At 36.0% G+C, this 25,014-nt stretch overlaps 1 protein-coding gene across 1 annotated transcript in view; it reads right to left on the bottom strand.

Moving 5' to 3' along the window:
* Window positions 1–5,470: 5,470 nt before the first annotated feature.
* Window positions 5,471–25,014, bottom strand: part of LOC121875682 (proteasome subunit beta type-3-like) — a gene marked incomplete in the record, with an annotated part of 98,405 nt that continues 78,861 nt past the window's right edge. Inside the window, 1 exon segment of the mRNA XM_042380302.1 lies at window positions 5,471–5,800. Within this exon segment, the coding sequence (XP_042236236.1) occupies window positions 5,752–5,800 (49 nt within the window).

The raw sequence follows: 25,014 nt of genomic DNA on the forward strand, positions 1-25,014 counted from the left end.
AAAGTGAACAACATAACATATGGGATTAAATGAAATAGAGACCGGCTGACCCCCAAACTCCCCTTTTTCCGACACAATACCTATGTTCTAGTAAAAATAACACCTTAATTTTATGATGGTACATGCACACAATTAATACTTAAGAGAAATAGAGAAATACAGTCGCCAAGTTAATGTCCATTCAAAAAATGGACTCAACTCCCTCCTCCTCTTCTCACACTACACTCGCTGGCTCTTCCCTCTCTGAGAAATTTTTTGGGGAAAACCACTAGATTTTAAGGTATAGTAATAAATAATACCTCAAACTAAAGTTAGGATAATATAATTGACATTGCTGGATTCCTTGTAAGACCAGGAATATTTTGAATATAAATGTCATATATTTTGCACAAAAGATAACATATTTACTCAGAGTAAACAAAATACTTACATTAGATCTAAAATTTGTATGTCTAATGCAAAATCTATGATGTTTATATTCAAAATGATCATCAAATTGTAAGAATTCCAGCAATGTAAATTATATTCTGGCCGGGTAATTTGTATGAATTTTATGAGCTAAAACAAATATCTTCAGTTAATAAAAAAAAAAATATTCTTCACAACACTATCTGTCAATCAAAGTACCCCACCTTGCCTCCCCCCCTCTTCCAACCGCGCCAGATGGTCGGTCAGTCCCTCCCTCCCCCACCCCCCACCAACCCTCCCTACCAGATAAATGTTTGGGAGAAACCAGAATATTTACCTTTTTAGTAATAAATAATACCTCAGACTAAAGTTAGGATAATATAATTGACATTGCTGGATTCCTTGCAAGACCAGGAATATTTTGAATATACACTTCATATATTTTGCACAAAAGATAACATATTTGCTCTGAGTAAACAAAATACTTGCATTAGATCTAAAATTTGTATGTCTAATGCAAAATCTATGATGCTTATATTCAAAATGGTCATCAAATTGTAAGAATTCCAGCAATGTAAATTATATTCTGGCAGGATAATTTATATGAATTTTATGAGCCAAATAAAAATACTATACTTCACCGGCGTGAAGGGGTACACGCACTGCGGAATGTGAGCATCCCGGGTTCCGGCAGGGTACCGCGTAAACGTGGAAACGCGGAATGTGGGACTGCGTAAAGTGAGGGTTGACTGTATAACCTTTTTTTCTATATTTTCAATTTCTTTCCGTTCTTTTTTTTTCACCCCCCCAGGCTCCGTTGTGGGTCGTTTGACTTGTGCCCGGATGGGCTATTTCCCGTTAAAAAAAAAAAAGGCAAGTATTGCAATGTCGCACAGAAGGGCAAAATGGCACACAGAATTACTAAAAATGTTATGGGTTCAGTTGAAATTTGATATGGCCCCCATTATTTAAGTGCAGCTTTGGTTCAGGGTCTTAAGAAAACATACATTTTAATAGTTTAATGGCTAAAATGTCTATGTACAATATAAAATAAGGACATGGGATCATTAACCTAATAAAACAGTACTTGTGAGTTTCTGGGAGCAAACGGAGGTAGATTCGTTGACTGCTTCAGGAGGAGGGTGAGGGTTCACATTTGAAGATTTTACATTACACTTATAATAAATAAAGGGAATTCACTGTGAATAACAATATCAGTGTGGCACTTTGCTTGAAAAATTATCAATTAAATACAAACTATGCTCATGTACAGTATGGTAGATCATAAGCTGGACATTGAACATTAAGAGATCTTGGTTCAACTCTTCAAACAAAACTAGTCACAGCAATCTAATCCTCATAAAAAACAATTACACAACCAATTGTCACTTAATATAATCACTAGAGCAGTACTGATATACAAAACCTGAGTAAGTGTTCCTCAAGTTTAACAAATGTATGTCTGCCTTACTGGAAGTCCCGGCAGCATCTGTCTCTCTCACCGGCAGCCCGACTAAGGGATCCCAAGCCTACCACTATTTAGTGTGGAACTTAATTTGGCTCATCTTCTACATAAGTTTTAACACATTTGTCTTAATACATTACATTACATACAGCATCATATAACAATATCAGAAACAATAACATTATATAGCACCAAATCGAGCACACACACCAATGCACATAGGTAACCACTCAACTACTTGTAACAATATAATAATGCATACAGTCAAATAAAAAATGGTGGCAATGAGGCAAGGCACTTCATCTCACATGGTGCTGGAGTGTGTGTGTGTGTGTGTGTGTGTGTGGTGTTGGAGAGTGTGTGTGTTTGATGTTGGGGTGTGTGTGGGTGGTGTTGGGGGGTGTGTGGGTGATATTAGGGGTGTATGGGTGATATTAAGGGTGTGTGGGTGGTGTTGGAGGTGTGTGGGTGTGTGAATGTGATGTTGAGGTGTGTTCCTGACACACACACTACTACTACTTTGCTGTCACTCGGAATCAAGTATGACGATCATCCAGCTATGACACAATGATACGAGTTATTAGGGATGTCACTTTCATTGGCGAGTTTTGAGGTGACTAAAGAAGCCGATACAGGACCGGCAGGGTCGTTCACAGAAGTTGCACTTGTGGAGGGCTACATCTAGTATGGGAGGGGAGCCGGCAGCGTCTTTCCGACGTTGGCGCGAGTCTGCCTCGATTTGCAGTTGGGCTAACTCTTTAGTATTGACACCTTCTCGTGTGGTGCTCTTCCAAGCGTTACAATGTGGGGTAATTGTCTCCCGAGTGAGGGGGGGTCGATTTGGCACCTTTTTAGGTTTGTCTTAAAACTATCCTTATACCTTTTTAGTTGCCCGCCAGCGTTACCTTTACTATTCGTTAGGTGACTGTTAAGTAGCTGCTTTGGCAGTCTTGTCGTCCATGCGGGTAACATGGCCAGTCCAGCGAAGTTTTTCACGAATAATGGTAGCCTCGATGCTCCTACAGTTGGTGTCAGTAAGAATACTGGCATTTGTTCTCGTCTTCTCACCAAACTCAGAGGATGGAGTGTAGACTACATAGGTGAAAGCTTTCAAGTGCCTTAAGGTGCCTCCTGTATGTGGCCCATGTCTCGCTGCCATATAGCAGGGTGGGGAGGACCACTGCTCGATATATGTGTAACCTTGTATATAATTTCAGCTCCTTACAGCTGAAGACACGGTTTTGGAGTTTGCCAAAGGCTTGAGATGCACATTTGATCCAATGCTGAATCTCTTCATCGATGTCTGCGGTGGTGGACAAATGGGAACCGAGATACCGAAAGTGGGTAACATTAGAGAGGGTAATATCGTTAAGCTGGATAGATGGTGGAGATGTGTCTGAACCAGGGGTAGGCTGAAAGAGAATCCGAGTCTTAAGTACATTCACCTCAAAGCCGAAGTGTGCATACGCATCTGCGTAGGTGAGGTCGTCTGCATAATGAAGTTCAGTAATGGAACCTGCCGACACCTTTGTTCTTGCCTGGAGTCGTCTTATGTTGAAAAGACCCTTCATCCAGTATTCAATGTCTACCCCACTGGCTAAATTAGCAATGGAACGAGTAAGGAAGGCAGCTAAGAAAATGGAAAAGAATGGTGCCAGTACGCACCCTTGTTTAACCCCTTTTGGATGGGGAAGAACTCAAGACTGGGTGCCATTGTGCAGGACACTGCCGTTCATACCTTTGTGGAGTTGCCTCACAATGGCGATGAATTTTGGTGGGCAGCCAAAACCTCTGAGGGTCCACCAGAAGGCTTCCCTGTTGACCGAATCGAAGGCCTTAGTTTGGTCGATGAATGCCATGTATAGGTCACGACGATGTTCTCTGCACTTTTCCTGTATCTGGCGGGCAGCAAAGATTATGTCAGTGGTACCACGTGGTGGTCTAAAGCCACATTGAGATTCTGGGAGGAAGTTTTCCGCCTCAGGAAGAAGTCTGTTTAGGAGGGCTCGGACTATAATCTTGCCAATTACAGACAGCAGAGAGATCCCGCAGTAGTTGCCATAGTCTGACACACACACACATGGGAATTAGGACAACAAGTTCCCCTGTGTGAGGGTCTTGTGCGACTGTGTGGTGGGGAGTTAAAGAAAAGCTTTCTCACTCCATACTTTAAGTTATGTATCATAAAGCTGAAGGGATACAACTTTGCTCGTTTATACTTACACTTATCACAATCTCCCTCAAAAATACTTTAGCTTTTGTCTTTATTCAAGACATCTTCAGGTCATGAGACCCACTAATTCCTGCCCAAGAAAAGGTAAACTGACATTACATCAGGTCAGTATTATGAGACCACTAATCTTCCACCCTACCTCAGCCTGACATTGCATCAGGTCAGGTCAGTTACATGACCACTAATCCCTATAGCTCCAAGGGAGTGGAAAATACCAGTTTTTGCTGTAACACACAGATTCATTCACGCCTGTATCATATAGGTTTTTAGTTTTTAAATATATTTATTTAACCAAACTTTTAGATAAACTATTCTGGGTTATTGTAGAAAGAAATAAAGTTTCTAACTTAAATAGAGCTGCATTTACAGACTCCGGTAGTTTAGACTCAAGGAAAACATCCCCAGCACCCATAATCTTTCTGGGGATGTGTACTAGTGTGCGTCTGTGCAAGATGTGTAGTTTAGACTTTGGAAACTTTTCCCAGTAACCGGAAAAGATTCCTGGGATAAGGAATTTTTCAGGTTTGAGAAAGTCGTCTGGTTACCAAGAAATCTCTCATCCCCGAAGTGCTCTGCATCAATTGTTCTGGCTAACGGATATATCATTGTACTCCCTGATGAAATGGGGGTGTGTGTCTCATATGCCATAAAAAATGGTATCTCCCCCATCCATACGCTCCAACTCTGTATCATATTTTTTTCCTTAAGACAAGCTAAAGTTGAATGCGCGTAAGATGCGACCCAACTGTATATCAGATATTTTCTCACAAATCTACCAAGGTATTACATAGTTATGGAAGCAGAATTTTATGAGTTTTCCAAGGCAGCTTTGGAATTTTGATACAACTAATTGTGGGGAGGGTGGGAGAGGAAATAGAGACAAATGCGACCAATCAGCAAGGATGACGACAGGAAAATGATGGCCAGCAGAGCTCCACCCGTGCTTTAGTATTTACTGAAAACTTTCCTTGCAAGATCATGCATAACACACAAACATTTGATACAATTATCTTAAAACCCTTTTTATGGTAAATTTGTAAAAGTTTAAAGATGCAATTTGTGTCACCGATGCAAATAGTGCTACCCAATGATCTGACGCAAGACGGTTAACTTCAGGGTTCAAGGAAGTCATCTGTAATACAGTTAACATATTGAGAGATAAAGAAAAAACAGCTAGTGTATAGAAAGTTATAGAGAACTCATAGGTAATATAGAAGTTATTGCAAAATATCCTTCTGCCTACAATGTTACAGGTAATGTTTACTGAGAACATGTGTTTCTTTCACAATCTAAGCTGAGTAGTGCACACACACACACACCTAATAATTATTGATGAAAATAAAATGAGGATTATGAAAAACAAATACAAAAAGACACATTTATTTAGCCTCCATAGGAACCCTGTTATGTGTGGGAGAGGTCCTTGTATAATTACAAATCTTGAAAATGCTACCTTAGAGAACAACTTTAAAATGTTATCAATTACATTTTTCCTTACAGGGCAAACAATTTCATAATAAAATGGAATATCCTGAAATGCAAAAATGCATATACATCACTGTAACAAAATGTACCGTAAGAGAGACGAAATTTTAGGCATACTGTAGATGTTTCTTTATACCCTGGAAGATGAGTCTTGGATGAATTAGTCCTGTCTGCACTTGAGATACCGTGTTGTCACTTTGTCTTGTTCACTGAAATCATAAGAATTTTTTTTAATTATCATGATGAAACAAGAGACTACTTGTCCTACATGACATTACAAAAAAAAAACAAGAAAAAACCAAATAACATTAACCGTTTTACTCATCCAACAACAATAATAATAATAATAATAATAATAATAATAATAATAATAATATTAATATTAATACAGTCGACCCTCATTAATTCGGACCCCTTTAATCCGGATTTTGGATAATTCGGACGAAATCTGAACTGTCCGTATCAAATTTCTGGTTCGAGGACTGTCCCAGTTGCAATTGGGGTTACAATATCAAATTCTGTGTCACTTCTAAGTCTCTGGTGCACTCTAAGATTAAGAGGAAACGGACGACTCAGGCGTCCTGAAGTGAGAGAAAATGGACTCCTATGACGGGGCACTCAAATAAAGAGACATGGCTACATGTTTTGTGGACTACCCACTGTACAGTATCCTTTTCATCACTTTGTAATAAACCTAGTCATGCCTATGTGTGCTTCTGATAATTACTATAACATTATATACTATTTATATATTTAGCGGTTGTACAAACACAAGGCCTTACACATGCCACTCAGACTGACAGACTTGACAAGTTTTACCAACAATAAAGACAGTTGAAGCTTTAAACATCACTCACAATGGATCTTGAATATTCCAACTGTAATCAGACATACCTAAGTTGCCTCAACAATTGCAACCCCAGTTGCAATATCAAATTCTGTGTCACTTCTAAGAAATAATGAAGTCTCTGGTGCACTCTAAGATTAAGAGAAAACGGACGACTCAGGCGTCCTGAAGTGAGAGAAAACGGACTCCTATGACGGGGCACTCAAATAAACATACATATAGCTGTATAATGCAATATTAACCCCTAAATCAGTTAATTCGGACAATCTGCTAAAATGGACACCCTTCCCCCCCTATTAGTCCGAATTAACGAGGGTCGACTGTAATAATAATAATGAGAGGAGTAGGAGGAGAAGAACCACACACTCGCATACCCATTTCTGTAAAAGTGGTTCATTGATACACGCTCACCACTTTTTTTACGACATATAACTTCTAATTTCACATCCATTCAATAGCTACTACGGTTCCTTTTAAGAGGAGCGTCCGGCTTAGATCGAAGAGAAATGAAAAAAAAATGATAAATATGAAAAAATTCCTGAGCAAAGGTGTTGCATATATCTGTATCGAGTTTTATGGCAATATTCGTAATATTTTTGCAGTTATGTATGGTCCCCCAACCTTCCTTGGGTAGACATATGAATGATCATGGCAAAATATTTTCCCCCAAAATTTGGAATAGCACATAAAAGACTTTCGAAATTCATTTCAGGCAACATGTGGCAAGTAAAGGGGAAGTGGTAGTCACTAATAGAGGCACGTGTCATCAATAGGGTTGGACAGGAAGGAGTGGTGTGCACTCCAATGCACCACACATCTTACCTCACTTGTACTGCTGTACCAGGCATCTCTTCTCAAATATCAGGATGGCATGTCATTCAAAACATGAAAGACAACTAAAAGAAGCACGTGCCAAGAGCACTGCTAAATCCAAGAGGATGAAAGAAGAAACTATTTGCTATGATAGCGACTGTAACAGCTGTCTCGGGGGGCATCTGATGCAGCCCAGCCCCAGCCTTCCCCTCTACCTCACATAAAGAATGTAACTGGAGTTCAGTCGGGGATGTAAAAATACACAAAAAAACAAGATATTACATGTAAAATCGGCTCAGAATTAGCACTTACACAGGGAAGAAAGGTGGAGAAACTCTATCGGCTTGTATCTCAAAATAAAATTTTCCAACACTCAGACTGGAATTTCTCTAAAAAATTTTGACCGATTTCAATGAAACAAACACTCAGCACAAGAAGAACCTTTCCTCAACCTAACTCCAGAGTCCAATTTTTCTATCTTGTAAGATTTATTTTTGGTTGAATATTTAATCTCGATATTTTAACAAAAATTTAAACCAAACTTGAAAATTTTGTATTCATACACAGCAAAGTCTGTATAGTAGGCGACTTTAACTTTAGCCAAATAGATTGGACTGACCTTACGGGTAACTCAGAATCAGAGGATTTTCTTGAAACGATCCAGGACTGTTTCCGAAGTCAACATATGACCGAACCCACCCGGGGTAATAATACATTCGATTTAGTTCTGTCAAACAGAGAAAACCTCATTAGTAATGTCGAGGTAGGTAACGCACTTGCAAACAGCGATCACAAAGAAATTAGATTCCAGTTAGAATTTCAGGACAGCCGCAAGGAAATTTCCACTAAAGTCCCAGATTTCAGAAGGGCAAACTTTGATAGTTTGAAGAGGCAGCTGAAAGAGAGGGTATCATGCTTGGGGGTGAACTATATGACCTCACATGAGGTGACCTCACTCAATGTACCCACAGAGGGCGACCTCACCCTACCCGGAGACATGACGGTTGAAATTGACCTGATAACGAGATCTGAGGTTGCCAAGTTCCACGACAATTTAAATAATGAGTTACTTAATGCACAAAGGCAGAACATACCATACAAAAAAATCAGATCAAACAATGACCCTAAATGGATAAATAATTATTTAAAGAACCTTACTGGACAAAGGAAGGCTATAGGTGTAGGTTATGTATCTAAGCTACTGTGCCGAGTAGCAACCTTGTATATAAGCTACTGTGTCGAGTAGCATCTATGTATGTAATTACGTGGCAACAATGCACGTGTTATGTGGCAACATTGCCCCGAGGCTGCCATATGGCAATGCAGCCTCAGTCTGACTCCGTGGGTCGTGCATGGCACACGCTGATCACTACTTGTATCTCTCCTATCCATTAATAAATGGACTTCAGTGTTACCTGGTGTTTCCCTACCTATCACTGCCTTCTTCAGGGAACACTTGGAACCTTCAATAGGTAGGAGAATAAACCATGGTGAAGTTTACCTCAGAGATTACTCTAAGGTATTGGTCGGTCGGGTAAAGACCGAGATAAGAAAAACAAAGAGGAATAATGAAATGAAGATAGCAAGGGAGGCAAAGTCAAACCCCAAGGGATTCTATCAAATGTATCAAACTATAACACGAGAAAAGATTGGGCCAAAACAATTAGATACCGGCGAGCTAACTGATAACGATGGAGAAATGAGCAATAATCTGAATAAATATTTTTCCACAGTTTTCACCACCGAAAATTTAAACACGATACCTGAAGCTCCGACTCTATACAGAGATAGCGAAGAAAAGAAATTAAGCAAGATAGTAGTGACTAGTAATGATGTTAGTAAGCAAATACACACACTAAAGTCTAATATGTCACCTAGTCCCGATGAGATATTTGCCAGAGTATTAAAGGAATGTAAGGAAGAGCTTAGTATGCCCTTTACCGATTTTCAAGAAGGGAGATAGATCACTACCCTCTAACTACCGTCCAATCAGTCTAACATCAATTGTAGGCAAATTACTGGAAGCAATCATTTCAAACTCTATTCGAAATCACCTGGAGAAAAACAAGTTGATCAATGATTCCCAACATGGCTTCACAAGTGGGCGTTCATGTATAACTAATCTATTAACATTCTTTTCATCAGTTTTCGAATCAGTGGATGAGGGGCACAATTATGATGTGGTATAACTCGACTTTAGCAAAGCCTTCGACAGTCCCCCACGAAAGACTAATAAGAAAAGTGGAGGCTCATAGCATTAAAGGTGATATTCTAAAATGGATTAGGGCGTGGTTGCAGGACAGAAAACAGCGAGTGAGCATTAACGGCACTAAATCCCATTGGAGCAACGTCACTAGTGGAGTTCCGCAAGGCTCAGTACTTGGACCATCATTATTTATTATAAGTCGGCCCCTAACATACGCGGGGGTTAGGTAACAAAGACACCCGTGAATGTTAAAAATCCGTGTACTTTTGCTGCCCCCCCCAATATAAAACCCCTGGACCCCCATGTCCTTATTTACCGTATATACCTGTGTGTAGTTCGAGGTTTTAAGACCAAATTATTTGGCAAATAATTGGGGGTCGACCTCTAAACGGGTAATAGTTTCGTTAGGTTGAAAATTATTTGCCAGTAACTACCAGTAAACAATGGAAACGACGCACCAACGCACCACCAGCTGTGAGTGTCGGTACAGTTGCCAGGGCAGATCTCTTGCGTCATCATAGCAAGCCCAAAGTAGCCAAATGCATGATATGGTATGCACAGGACGATGTAAAATAAAGTATTAATTTTTTAAAGTTTATTTATAGATACTGTACATAAATTTTTGTTCATTACATTCAAAACATCAATCTTTGTAAATTAAATTTGAAACAAAAAAAAACTACAATACAGTGAGTTCTGCTATAACGCGTGTTTTGACAACGCGAATTTGCTCGAACGCGATTTATGAATTGAGGAACGATATTTGTAAAACGCGAACTCGTTTGCTCTAACGCGATTCCACTCGAACGGTTGTTGTGGCTTCAGTTCACGTTCGACATCACATGTTCAATTGAGTTATGTGTTTTGTTTGTGAACAATTGCAGAAATAATGTATGTAATATTTATGTATACAGTATACCTATATATTATAAGTAAATTGTAAAATTTTACATAAAAGAGAAAATCAAATTACATAGCGTTTTACACCCGCGCTCTCTCTACATCACACACAGTGTTTACAGTTCACGTTCGACATCACATATTCAATTGATTTATGTGTTTTGTTTGTGAAGAATTGCAGAAATAATTTATGTAATATTTATGTATACAGTAAACCACTCACAAGGTCCTACAGTACCACTAATTATTTTATACTGAAACTTAAGTTTGGTAAGCTGGATTAAAATGAAGATTACCGGTATATTAAAATAATAAAAATGTATTATAAACCTGTCTAACATACCGTAATAAACACAGCTGCTATTATCATCCCCCCCTCCCCCATTTGCCAGTGACAAGAAAGGGAAAGTGACCTTGACTGTGACCGCCTGTGGCTATTTTTAGCCGTCCTTGTGTTCGGAGGTGGTCAGTAATGCATATCTGTATATTTACTGATCATAATACTTATCTCTTATAAATAATTCATTTAAAATTTATTTTTTTGCAAAGAATATTCAGTAAATGACTGCATTAATTCTTGAAACTACCTACAGTGGTAAATTTAGGATATAAATAATGAACAGAAGTCACGTCATGGATTCGGAGTTTGGTCCTTAACGATCACCATAAATGTAGCCTCCCTTTTTCGCGAAACACGTATATAAATTAAAGAAAATACTTGCAGTATATTTAATATATTACAGTATATTATATATAAATAAATAAACAAATAAATTCAAATTCCCTTATCATCCTGTGTCATATACAGAAATACTTGAGTCCCTGAGCGAGTACACAAAAAGAAAACGGACATCCTGGAGTGGATAGAGAACGGACATCTCTACTGGGGGACTCAAACGTTTCTCATGTTTTGTGGGCGCTCTAGCATAATATGAATAATATGTAAATTACATATATATATATATATATATATATATATATATATATATATATATATATATATATATATATATATATATATATATATATATATATATATATATATATATACAGTTGTACCCCACTTAACGCGGTCAATAGAACCCAGAGGGTCCCGTGTTAAGTGAAATCCGCGTTAAGTGAACAACAGAACATATGGGATTAATTCCAATAGAAACCGGCCCGACCCCCAAACTCCACTTTTTGAAGACACATAACTATGTTGTAGTAAAAATAACATCTTAATTTTATGATGGTACATGCACACAATTAATACTTAAGAGAAATAGAGAAATACAGTCGCCAAGTTAATGTCCATTCAAATAATGGACTCAACTCCCTCCCCCTCTCTCACACTACACTGCCGGCTCTTCCCTCTCTGAGAAATTTTTGGGGGAAAACCACTAAATTTTAATAAATAATACCTCAAACTAAAGTTAGGATAATACAATTGACATTGCTGGATTCCTTGTAAGACCAGGAATATTTTGAATATAAATGTCATATATTTTGCACAAAAGATAACATAGTTACCCAGAGAAAAAATATTATCTAAAATTTGTATGTCTAATGCAAAATATATGATGTTTATATTCAAAATGATCACCAAATTATAAGAATTCCAGCAATGTAAATTATATTCTGACCGGGTAATTTGTATGAATTTTATGAGCTAAAACAAATATCTTCCGTTAATAAAAAAAAAAAAAATTCTTCACAGGGTAACAGATGGTCGGTCGGTCCCTCCCTCCCCCCCCCACCCCCCACCAACCGTCCCAAGGAGATGTGTGGGAAAACCAGAATACTTAACTTTTTTGTAATAAATAATACCTCAAACTAAATTTAGGATAATATAATTGACATTGCTGGATTCCTTGTAAGACCAGGAATATTTTGAATATAAATGTCATATATTTTGCACAAAAGATAACATAGTTACTCAGAGAAAAATTTTTATCTAAAATTTGTATGTCTAATGCAAAATATATGATGTTTATATTCAAAATGATCACCAAATTATAAGAATTCCAGCAATGTAAATTATATTCTGGCCGGGTAATTTGTATGAATTTTATGAGCTAAAACAGGCAGTCAGGCAGGGTGGCGGGTGGGGCAAATCTAAAAATAGCGTCTCGAGCCGGACACTCACGCGTATATGTGGACAAATCCGTGTTAAGTGAAAGTTCAGCTCTGGCGAGGCACGCGTATATGATAAAACGCGTTAAGTGAAACGCGTTAGAAAGGGTAATACAATGTATATATATATATATATATATATATATATATATATATATATATATATATATATATATATATATATATATATATATATATATATATATATATATATATATATATATATATATATATATATATATATATATATATATATATATATATATATATATGCAAGTAAATCACTGTAGGGTATTGCGTGATTCAGTGTAACCAAAAGGAGGGAAGAAACACACGGTTCCCATTGTGACCTGGTCTCACCCTCCTCGTATATATACACCTTGATTTGTATTACTCTCTCTAGTCTGTACTCACCCCTGAAGATGTGAATTACACTAGCTTGGGAACTCTGTTTTTTCTTCCTTTCCTGTGGTTATCATATATATATATATATATATATATATATATATATATATATATATATATATATATATATATATATATATATATATATATATATGTTATATATATATATATATATATATATATATATATATATATATATATATATATATATATATATATATATATATATATATATATATATATATATATATATATATATATATATATATGTAAATTGTAAACATTTAAAGAAAAGAGAAAAACTAAATACGTAGCGTTTAAAGTGTACTGTACAGTGTTGTGGCTTGGCTCAATGTTTACAGTTCACGTTCGACATCACTTGTTCAATTGATTTATGTGTTTTGTTTGTGAAGAAATACCTGTACAGTATATGTAAATTGTAAAATTTTAAATAAGAAAGAAAAACAAAATAAGTAGCATTTAAAGTGTACTGTACATTGTGGCTTGGTGCGGGGTTATGCAGTGTTTACAGTTCACGTTCGACATCACATGTTCAATTGATTTATGTGTTTTGTTTGTGAAGAATTGCAGAAATAATTTATGTAATATTTATGTATACAGTATACCTGTACAGTATATGGAAAATGTAAAATTTTAAATAAGAGAAAAACAAAATACATAGCGTTTTAGACCCGCGCGCTCTGTTTACTCCACACTTTGTTTGAAACACTTGTGAAGTTTTTAAGTGTCCTCAGTGAATTCTGATTACTGTTTCTCCAATTTTGTGACTATGGAAAAGAAGAATATCTCTGGGAAGCACTCTGGTGATCGCATTTCCGGTGGTGATCGTAAAAGAAAGGCTATACCACTTGAAGAAAAGCTTGATGTTTCATGACTCCTCAGCCTCAACATCACCCTTATCCCCCATCAAGTTATATTCATATTTTTTCAAGGTAAAGTGTAACATTTACTGTATGATTTCATTATTAGATATGAATGTAACATTTATTTAGACTGTGCTATCCTTTGTGTTAAGCTAACTACGAAATTTTTTTTCGATTTGGAGTAATCTGCACCTAACCCTATTTTCTCCATAAGCCCTGTTATTTCTATTACACGAATTTCTATAACATGATGTTTTACAAGAACACTACTATCGCGTTATAGCAGAACTACCTGTACCGCATTTTCATTAAAATATTACACCACAAGTGTATTTTACCTTAACAGTGACTGAATGAATATATTCTCAGAAATTAATATGGTAATGTAATATTTTGGCTGAAATGACGTACATATTACAGTGGAAAGTGGGATAAAATCATGACGAAAACAATGACTTTCGCTTTCTTTCGTTGTTCAAAAGATTTTACCGTAAACGCTTTTCGAATGGTTTTCAGTTAAAAAACTGTTGTACCGTACTGTATTACAATAATATTCTATCCTATCATTAGCCTCATAATCCCACAACTGAAAACCATTCGAAAAGCGATTACGGTAACATCTTTTGAACGAAAGAAAGCGAAAGTCATTGTTTTCGTCATGATTTTATCCCACTTTCCACTGTAATACGTACGTCATTTCAGCAAAAATATTACATTTCCATATTTTCAGAAATAAATAGTAGTTTTGTTGAAACGTAATGTACAGTATTTAATATTAAAATGCAAAAAGAGCTATAAAAACAAATAATACTGTACACCCGTAATGTACTGGCTGGCATCTCCACTCGTCCCTGTTCCCGCCAGTCACCGACTCACCACTCCTCCCCGCTCTATCCCTCCGCCTCCTCCACATCGTCACTACTGTTGTATTCCAATAATATTCTATCCTAATTCACTTGAATGAATACTACGATACCATATTTCTGAATATTTTCATTAAAATTCATCAAAATCATTTTCCTTGTCATCGTCTTAAGCACCAAACAGCTCTTCCCAGTCTTCTCCTTGAACAGGGCTAGAGGGGTAAGTGTTTTTCGAATCGTTTTCAGCTAAAAAAATGTTACATCACATGTATATTTTACCTAAACTGCGCCTGAATGAATATATTCTCAGAAATAAATAGTAGTTTTGCTGAAACGTGATGTATTTCAATGTAAAATAGGATAAAATACATGACGAAAACAAAAGACTTTACCTAACCTTCCGATGTTCAAGAAATGTTACTCGTTTTTTTAATAGTTTTCGGTTAAAATACTGTTATATTACAATGATATTCTATTCATACTGTGCTCGATATAATACATTCACCGAAATGTAATAATTTTGCTGAAATGACGTACGTATTACAGTGGAAACTGGGATAAAACCATGACGAAAACAATCGACTTTCGCTTTCTTTCGTTGTTCAAAAGATGTTACCGTAATCGCTTTTCGAATGGTTTTCAGTTAAAAAAACTGTTGTATTACAATAATATTCCCTCCTAATTGACTTGAATAAAAACTTGAATGGAAATATACAATATTTTTGCTGAAACTACCCGCGTTTCAGTGTAAAGTGTCGTAATAATGATAAACAATTTGCCTTCGGCGCTCGGTGTTTCATGCACGGCGACCCTCAGTTTATAGGACGTAGAGTGTTTTTAGTGAAGGTTTTGCTGTTCCAATACCCTCAATAACTTGGGTCGACCTATAAATGAGGCATATCATAAATTAATGATTTCTTGATCAAAAAATCGGGGTCGACCTATAAACAGGTAGAAATATAGACGAGTATATAGGTAAATACTTCACACCACAGGCACCAACTGTCAAACATGTCACTGTCACCCCTCCCTCCCTCCCTCCCCCCACCTTCCCTAAAAAAGTTTGGGGAAACACACAAGGCTTACAGGTTGAATAATAAATAATACCTCAGACTAAAGTTAGGAGAATATAATTGGCATTGCTGGATTCCTTGCAAGACAGCGAATAATTTGAATATAAACGTCATATATTTTACATAAAAGATAAAATTTTTGCTCTCTAATAAAATTCTTAAATAAGATCTAAAATTTGTATGTCTAATGCAAATTATTGCTTGTTTATACTGTATTCTAATTAATCACTATCTTATAAGAATTCCAGCAATGTAAATTATATTCTGGCCGTTATTTATACAGTTGTACCCCACTTAACGCGGTCAATAAAACCCAGAGGGTACTGTGTTAAGTGAAAACCACGTTAAGTGAACAACAGAACATATGGGATTAATTGCAATAGAAACCGGCCAGACCCCCAAACTCCACTTTTTGACGACACATAACTATGCTGTAGTAAAAATAACATCTTAATTTTAAGATGGTACATGCACACAATTAATACTTAAGAGAAATACAGTCGCCAAGTTAATGTCCATTCAAATAATGGACTCAACTCCCTCCCCCTCTTCTCACACTACACTGCTGGCTCTTCCCTGTTTGAGAAATTTTTTGGGGAAAACCACTAAATTTTAATAAATAATACCTCAAACTAAAGTTAGGATAATACAATTGACATTGCTGGATTCCTTGTAAGACCAGGAATATTTTGAATATAAATGTCATATATTTTGCACAAAAGATAACATATTTACTCAGAGTAAACATTTTATCTAAAATTTGTATGTCTAATGCAAAATATATGATGTTTAAACTCAAAATGATCACCAAATTGTAAGAATTCCAGCAATGTAAATTATATTCTGGCCGGGTAATTTGTATGAATTTTATGAGCTAAAACAAATATCTTCAGTTAATAATAAAAAAAATATTCTTCACGACACTATCTGTCAATCAAAGTACCCCACCTTGCCTACCCCCCTCTTCCAACCGCGCGGTCAGTCCCAACCCTCCCCCCCACCCCCCACCAATCCTCCCTTCAAGAGAAAGGTTGGGTGAAAAAACTAAATTTTACCATTTTGTATTAAATAATACCTCAGATTAAAGTTAGGATAATATAATTGACATTGCTGGATTCCTTGTAAGACCAGGAATATTTTGAATATAAATGTCATATATTTTGCACAAAAGAGAACATATTTACTCAGTAAACATTTTATCTAAAATTTGTATGTCTAATGCAAAATCTATGATGTTTATATTCAAAATGATCATCAAATTAAAAGAATTCCAGCAATGTAAATTATATTCTGACCGGGTAATTTGTATGAATTTTATGAGCTAAAACAAATATCTTAAGTTAATAAAAAAAAAAATATTCTTCACAGGGTAACAGATGGTCGGTCGGTCCCTCCCTCCCCCCCACCCCCCACCAACTGTCCCAAGGAGATGTGTGGGAAAACCAGAATATTTAACTTTTTAGTAATAAATAATACCTCAAACTAAAGTTAGGATAATATAATTGACATTGCTGGATTCCTTGTAAGACCAGGAATATTTTGAATACAAATGTCATATATTTTTCACAAAAAATAACATATTTACTCAGAGTAAACATTATATCTAAAATTTGTATGTCTAATGCAAAATCTATGATGTTTATATTCAAAATGATCATCATATTGTAAGAATTCCAGCAATGCAAATTATATTCTGGCCGGGTAATTTGTATGAATTTTATTAGCTAAAACAGGCAGTCGGGCAGGGTGGCGCAAATCTAAAAATAGCGTCTCGAGCCGGACACTCACCGCGTATATGTGAAAAAAACCCGCGTTAAGTAAAAGTTCAGCTCTGGCGAGGCACCGCGTATACGGTAAAACACGCTAAGTGAAACCGCGTTAGGCGGGGTAATACTGTATACAATTTTATGAGCAACAAATAAATAAATTAAATACTTTACCAGACCTTCCCCCTAACTGTCAAAGTACTCTGTACAACTCAACTCCCGTTCCCCCCCCCCCTCTTCCCACGCTCCCTGGATCCCTCCCTCCTTACCCCCCACCTTCCCGAGAAATGTTTGGGGGAAAGCACTAGGCTTACAGGCTTAATCATATATAATATCTCAGACTAAAGTTAGGAGAATATAATTTGTATTGAATTGCTGCAAAATCCCATTGAAAAAACGGTTTCGTTTAACGAAATTTTCAGTTAACGAATGACCTACTGGAACGAATTGTGTTCGTTAACCGAGGGACCACTATATTGGGATTGTTATTATTTATACAAAAATGTAATATATAGTCATGCGCCGGTTAACATCCGACCGAACAACTTCCGATCGCATATACGTCCGTGCCTCAAATAAAATCCGTGACGCCTGCTGGACCACCACTCCACGACCCCCTCATGGAGACACGATGATCCTCCCCATACTGGTCAGATATTATGTGTTAAAGGAATATGCTTCCTATCTTAGGCTATTTTTAAACATTTGCCTCCAGGTATAATGTTAACCAACATCTATTGAGGATAAAATCTTTCACCTACAAATTGACAAAAACACATTTGCTGTAATCAGACATTTCTAGTTGCCTCAACAATTGCAACCCCAGTTGCAATTGGGGTTGCAATTTCAAATTCTGTGGCATTACTAAGTACAGTATTACCCGTTTCACTTTCTGCGATTTCTCATTTACACAGTACCTCGCCAGAACCGAGTGCGGACTTTCACTTTCCCCGGTGCATCTACTAATATACGCGGGTGAAGTATAATTTTTATTTAGCTCATATGATGATCATTTTGAATATAAACATCATGGATTTTGCATTAAACATACAAATTTTAGATCTAATGTAATAATTTGGTTTACACAAAGCAAATATTTTATGTTTTGTGCAAAATATATGAAGTTTACATTCAAAATATTCCCTGACCTGCAAGGAATCCAGAAATGTCAATTATATTATCCTAACTTTAGTCTGAGGTATTATTTATTACTAAAAATGTAAATATACTGTTTTCTACCAAACATTTCTCTGGTAGGGAGGGAAGGTTGGGGGTGAGGGGGAGGGTTGGGACCGACTGACCCAGCTGGCGTGGTGGGGTATTTTGATTGACAGATAGTGTTGTGAAGAATATTTTTTTTTTTATTAACTTAAGATATTTGTTTTAGCTCATAAAATTCATACAAATTACTCGGCCAGAATATAATTTACATTGCTGGAATTCTTACAATGTGATGATCATTTCGAATATAAACATCATGGATTTTGCATTAGACATACAAATTTTAGATCTAATGTAATAATTTGGTTTGCACAAAGCAAATATTTCATCTTTTGTGCAAAATATATGAAGTTTACATTCAAAATATTCCCTGACCTGCAAGGAACCCAGAAATGTCATTTATGTTATCCTAACTTTAGTCTGAGGTATTATTTATTACTATACGTTAAAATCTAGTGTTTTCACCCAAACATTTCTCAGAGAGGTAGGAGCCAGTGAGCTGGGATGAGGGGGGAGTTGAGTCCATTATTTGAATGGACATTAACCTGGCAACTGTATTTCTCTTAAATATTAATTGTGTGCGCATACCATCATAAAATTAAGATGTTTTTTTTACTACAACATAGGTATTGTGTCGGAATAAGTGGAGTTTGGGGGTCGGGGCAGTCTCTATTGGAATTAATCCCATATGTTCTGTTGTTCACTTTACGTGGTTTTTCCTTTCAGCGGTACCCAGTGGGTTCAATTGACCGCGTAAATCGCATAATCGGGGTACTACTGTATAGTGACTCGTATGATGGGGGACCAAAAAAAAAAAAAGCATAGCTACATGTTTTGTGGACTACAGTATTAAGCGTACCCTTTTCATCACTTTGTAATAAACCTAGCCATGCCTATGTGTGTTTGTGATATTTACGATAACATTATATATATAGTATACCGTATATCTCGGCTTATAAGACGGAATTTGAACATTAAAAAAATCTGCCCAAAGTTAGGGGGTCGTCTTAATCACCAGGTATAAAATTCTTACCTCTTAAATATTGTGGTTTAGTGTGTCAAGAGTGGTGATGGAAACATCGTAAGCCACTCACAAGGTCCTACCACTAATTATTTTATACTGAAACTTACGTTTGGCAAGCTGGATTCAAATTAAGATTACCGGTATATTAAAATAATAAAAATGTATTATAAACCTGTCTAACATACCGTAAAAGAACAATATACCCCTGTAATAAACACAGCTATCATCACACACCCCTCCCCACGCCCCCCCCATTTGCCAGTGAGGAGACAAGAAAGGGAAAGTGACCGCGAGATTGGGCTATTTTTAGCCGTGGAGGTGGTCAGTAATGCATATTGGTATATTTACTGATAATAATACTTATCTCCTATAAATAATTAATTTAAAATTTATTTTTTTACAAAGAATATTCAGTAAATGACTGCATTAATTCTTGAAACTACCGACAGTTAAATACAGACGCTTAAGTGACGTCACTAGTGTTTACACTACACCAGCTGGTAACATTTGATGCCATTACTTGAAGTGAATTGGCCTTATTTTAAGTAACTAACCATAAATAAATACAAAAATTAAAAAAAAAGATCAAAAGTGAGAAATAATATACTGTATGTATGTTGTGTTGTCAAAGTAAGAGGAACAATTGAAACTGCAATTGTGTGTAAATGAGGCAGAAAGTCAGGTCAGCAACCTGGGACTTGGTCACAATTTTCGTGATGCCATATAGCAGCAGGGTCTACTATTAGACAACACATTATGCTTCCAATATCTTCCCAGGCGGTAGTATCTACCTGTTTGGTAGCTGCCTACTACCTACACAATTTTTAGTAATATTACTTTGATACATGATAAATTAGACAAACAATGAAAATAAACATCAAATTTAATTACCAAGACGCTTCCCATTGGCAGCTGTAAGAGGGGGAGATGGGCTATTTTTATCCCATCTTTGTGTCTGAAGTGGCCAGGAATACCATATATTTACTGATCATAATACTTATCTCCTATAAATAATTAATTTAAAATTATTATTTTTTACATAGAATATTCAGTAAATGACTCTTTTAATTCTTGAAACTACCGACAGTGGTAAATTTAGGATGGCAATGATGAAGAAGAAGTCAGGTCATCTGATTCGGAGTTTGATTCTTAATGATTACCATATATGTGTAAGGTGACCACGTCAGGTCATGTTATCTATCCCCAAACGTGATACCCCTTCTCTCATTTGCCTTGTCCAGTTGTTGAGTTATCACTCCATAAGCAATAGCACTCTCTCCATGTGAACACTCCGGTATATTAATATCCAGCTACCATAAAACCTCACCATGGCTCCAATTGTTAAACGCAGGAGATATGAAGCTTGTTTTAAGCTGAAAGTGATAGCATATGCCCAGTCACACAACAATTGTGCTGCTTCAAGAGAATACGGTGTAACTGAGAAGATGGTGCGGGATTGGAGATCAAAGGAACACTTGCTACGAAGTATGCCCAGGATTAAATGTGCAATGAGAAGAGGCACTGCACACTGGCCGATTCTAGAGAAGCACGCAGTAGACATTGTCCATGAGCAGCGTCAAAATGGATATATTGTATCAAGAAACATGATACGAATTTGGGAACTTAAGTGGGCTAAACAAAATCAAGAGCACAGCAAAGACTTCAAAGCCACGGCTTCATGGTGTAGTCGTTTTATGGAAAGAAGCAATCTGGTACTGAGGCAGAAGACAAAAATAGCGCAAAAATTACCAGCAGATCTTAACTGTAAAATTGTTAATTTCCATCGCTACATTATACAACAACGTAAGAAACATTGTTATCCATTAAGCAACATCAGGAACATGGATGAAACATCTATGAACTTCGACATGGTCGGTAATCATACTGTTGATACAAAGGGTGCAAAAACAGTGTTAGTGAAAACAACAGGACACGAAAAGACACGGTTTACAGTAGTACTTTCATGCATGGCAGACGGAACCAAGTTGAACCCAATGCTAATTCTCAAGAGGAAAACAATGCCCAAAATCAAGTTCCCGGCTGGAGTTTTTGTTCACGTCAACGAGAAGGGGTGGATGGACGAACAAGGAATAAAGTTATGGATTGATCATATATGGTGTAGGCGACCTGGTGGCTTTCGAAAACAGCATAGCCTCTTAGTATGGGATATGTTCGCGAGTCATTTAACATAGGGAACAAAAACCAGCATGGCGAGGAACAACAGTGACAATGCAGTTATTCCTGGTGGACTAACTTCAGTCGTACAACCACTTGATGTTTGTCTAAACAAACCATTCAAGGACCGCGTTCGTGAACAATGGAACAAGTGGATGATCAGCGGCAAAAAGTCTTACACGAAAGGTGGGAATATGCGTGCTCCAGAACTGGATGTACTGTGTGATTTTGTTATCAAGGCATGGAATGATATTAATGTGGAAACAGGTATCAAGTCGTTTAAAAAGTGCGGAATATCTAATTCAATGGATGGTATGGAGGATGATATGTTGTGGGAGGACGAGGATGAAACGGAAGCCGAAGCCACGTCATCTGATTTGGAGTTTGATCCTTATGATGATGCAACCATAAATGTATCTCAGGATGTACTTGAAGAACTTATGATATCGGATGTTGATGATGTGGATTTTGAAGGTTTTTAATACATGATGACGTCAGTAATAATCATGTGCTAATAACATTTTTAACTTGTCGGGTAATTTGCTTTTAAAATATTGTGAATTGGTAAATTAAATGTGTGCATGTGTATATATGTATACATACAGTATATATAAATATGTTTGTGTAATAAATGTATGTAGTAAGTACGTAATATTTTTCACTCAAATCCTAATGAAACACTACTGGAGAACATTCCTTTGTCGCAAAACAAGTTTATAAATTAAAGAAAATAATTACAGTGTGTTGAATATATTACAGTATATTATAAATAAATAAATAAACAAATAATTTGGTAAATCTATTTCAAGTAAATGGAAACTAAGCAAACAAATGATATTTACCAAGACCCTTCCCTCTGGCTCAGGGTGAGATGAAGGGTACCTATGTAGATAAGAAGGCTATTTATAGCCCGTTTTAGTGTCTGAAGTGGCCAGTACCCTAATGCACCATAAATAATTCATTTAACATTTATTTTGTGTACATAGAATATTCAGTACATAACTGCGATTATAAAATAGTGTGAATGAGTATATATATATATATATATATATATATATATATATATATATATATATATATATATATATATATATATATATATATATATATATATATATATATATATATATATACATATAACACACAGTTTCACTCCCGCTTAATCTACACTTAACGCTGCTATATACGTGCCTGCCTAATCTGAACTTTCACTTAACGCTGGTTTTTCCACATAATGTGAGTGTCCGAGACGCTATTTTTAGATTTGTTCTCATAAATTTACAAATTCATAATTCTACATTGCTGGAATTCTTATAATTTGGTGATCATTTTGAATATAAACATCATATATTTTGCTTTAAACTTACAATTTTTAGATAAAAAATTTTTCTCTAGGTAACTATGGTATCTTTTGTCCAAAATATATGACATTTATATTCAAAATATTCCTGGTTTACAGGCGAATCCTGGCAGCACGCCACTATATTATCCCCAACTTTAGCTCTTGAGGTATTATATATTAAAATTTAGTGGCTATCCCACACATCTCCTTGGGACGGCTGGTGGGGGAGGAGGACCAATCCCACCATCTGTTACCGTGTGAAGAATTATTATTTTTTTTTTATTAACTGAAGATATTTGTTTTAGCTCATAAAAAATTCATACAAAGAACCAGCAATGTCAATTATATTATCCTAACTTTAGTTTGAGGTATTATATTAAAAATTTAGTGGTCCCACACATCTCCTGGGACGGTTGGTGGGAGGACCAACCACCATCTGTTACGCGTGAAGAATTATTTTTTATATCATTTGAATATAAACATCATATATTTTGCTTTAAACTTACAATTTTAGATAAAATTTTTCTCTAGGTAACTATGGTATCTTTTTTCCAAAATATATGACATTTATATTCAATATTCTGGTCTTTACAGAATCCAGCAATGTCAATTATATTATCCTAACTTTAATCTGAGGTATTATTTAATACTAAATGTTAAAAACTCTGGAAGGAGGATTGTGGGGAGGGTTACAGTTTTTATTAATTGTTTCATAAATTACAAATTACGGTCAATTTTACATTGCAACTCTATTTGTGATCATTTTGAATATAAACATCATATATTTTGCTTTAAACTCTACAATTTTTAGATAAAAATCTTCTAGGTAACTATGTTTTTTGTCCAATATATGACATTTATATTCAATATTCCTGTCTTAAGGAATCCAGCAATGTCAATTATATTTTCCTAACTTTAGTTGAGGTTATCCACACATCTCCTTGGGACGGGGTGGTGGGGGAGGGACCGACCGACCATCTGTTAGCCGGTCTGTGTAGTGTGAGAGGGAGGAGTTGAGTCCATTATTTGAATGGACATTAACTGCGACTGTATTTCTCATTTCTCTTAAGTATTAATTGTGCATGTACCATCATAAAATTAAGATGTTATTTTACTACAACATAGGTATGTGCCTTCAAAAAGTGGAGTTGGGGTCGGGCGGTTTCTATTGAATTAATCCCATATGTTCTGTTGTTCACTTAACGCGATTTCACTTAACGCGACCTCTGGGTTCAATTGACCCTATAAGTATATATATATATATATATATATATATATATATATATATATATATATATATATATATATATATATATATATATATATATATATATATATATATATACACAGTTAACCCTCACTTTATGCGGTTAATGTAACCCGGAGGGTACCCCGGAAAGCGAGAAACGCGTAAAGTGAATAACATAACATATGGGATTAATTGAAATGGAGTCCAGGCCGATCCCCAAACTCCACTTTTTGACAACACATAACTCTGTTGTAGTAAAAATAACATCTTAATTTTATGATGGTACATGCACACAATTAATACTTAAGAGAAATAGAGAAATACAGTCGCCAAGTTAATGTCCATTCAAATAATGGACTCAATTCCCTCCCCCTCTTCTCACACTACACTCGCTGGCTCTTCCCTCTGAGAAATTTTGGGGGGAAAACCACTAAATTTTAATAAATAATACCTCAAACTAAAGTTAGGCTAATACAATTGACATTGCTGGATTCCTTGTAAGACCAGGAATATTTTGAATATAAATGTCATATATTTTGC

Source organism: Homarus americanus, unplaced genomic scaffold, assembly GCF_018991925.1.
Source record: "Homarus americanus isolate GMGI-L3 unplaced genomic scaffold, GMGI_Hamer_2.0 scaffold22250, whole genome shotgun sequence".
Taxonomy (NCBI): Eukaryota; Metazoa; Arthropoda; class Malacostraca; order Decapoda; family Nephropidae; genus Homarus; species Homarus americanus.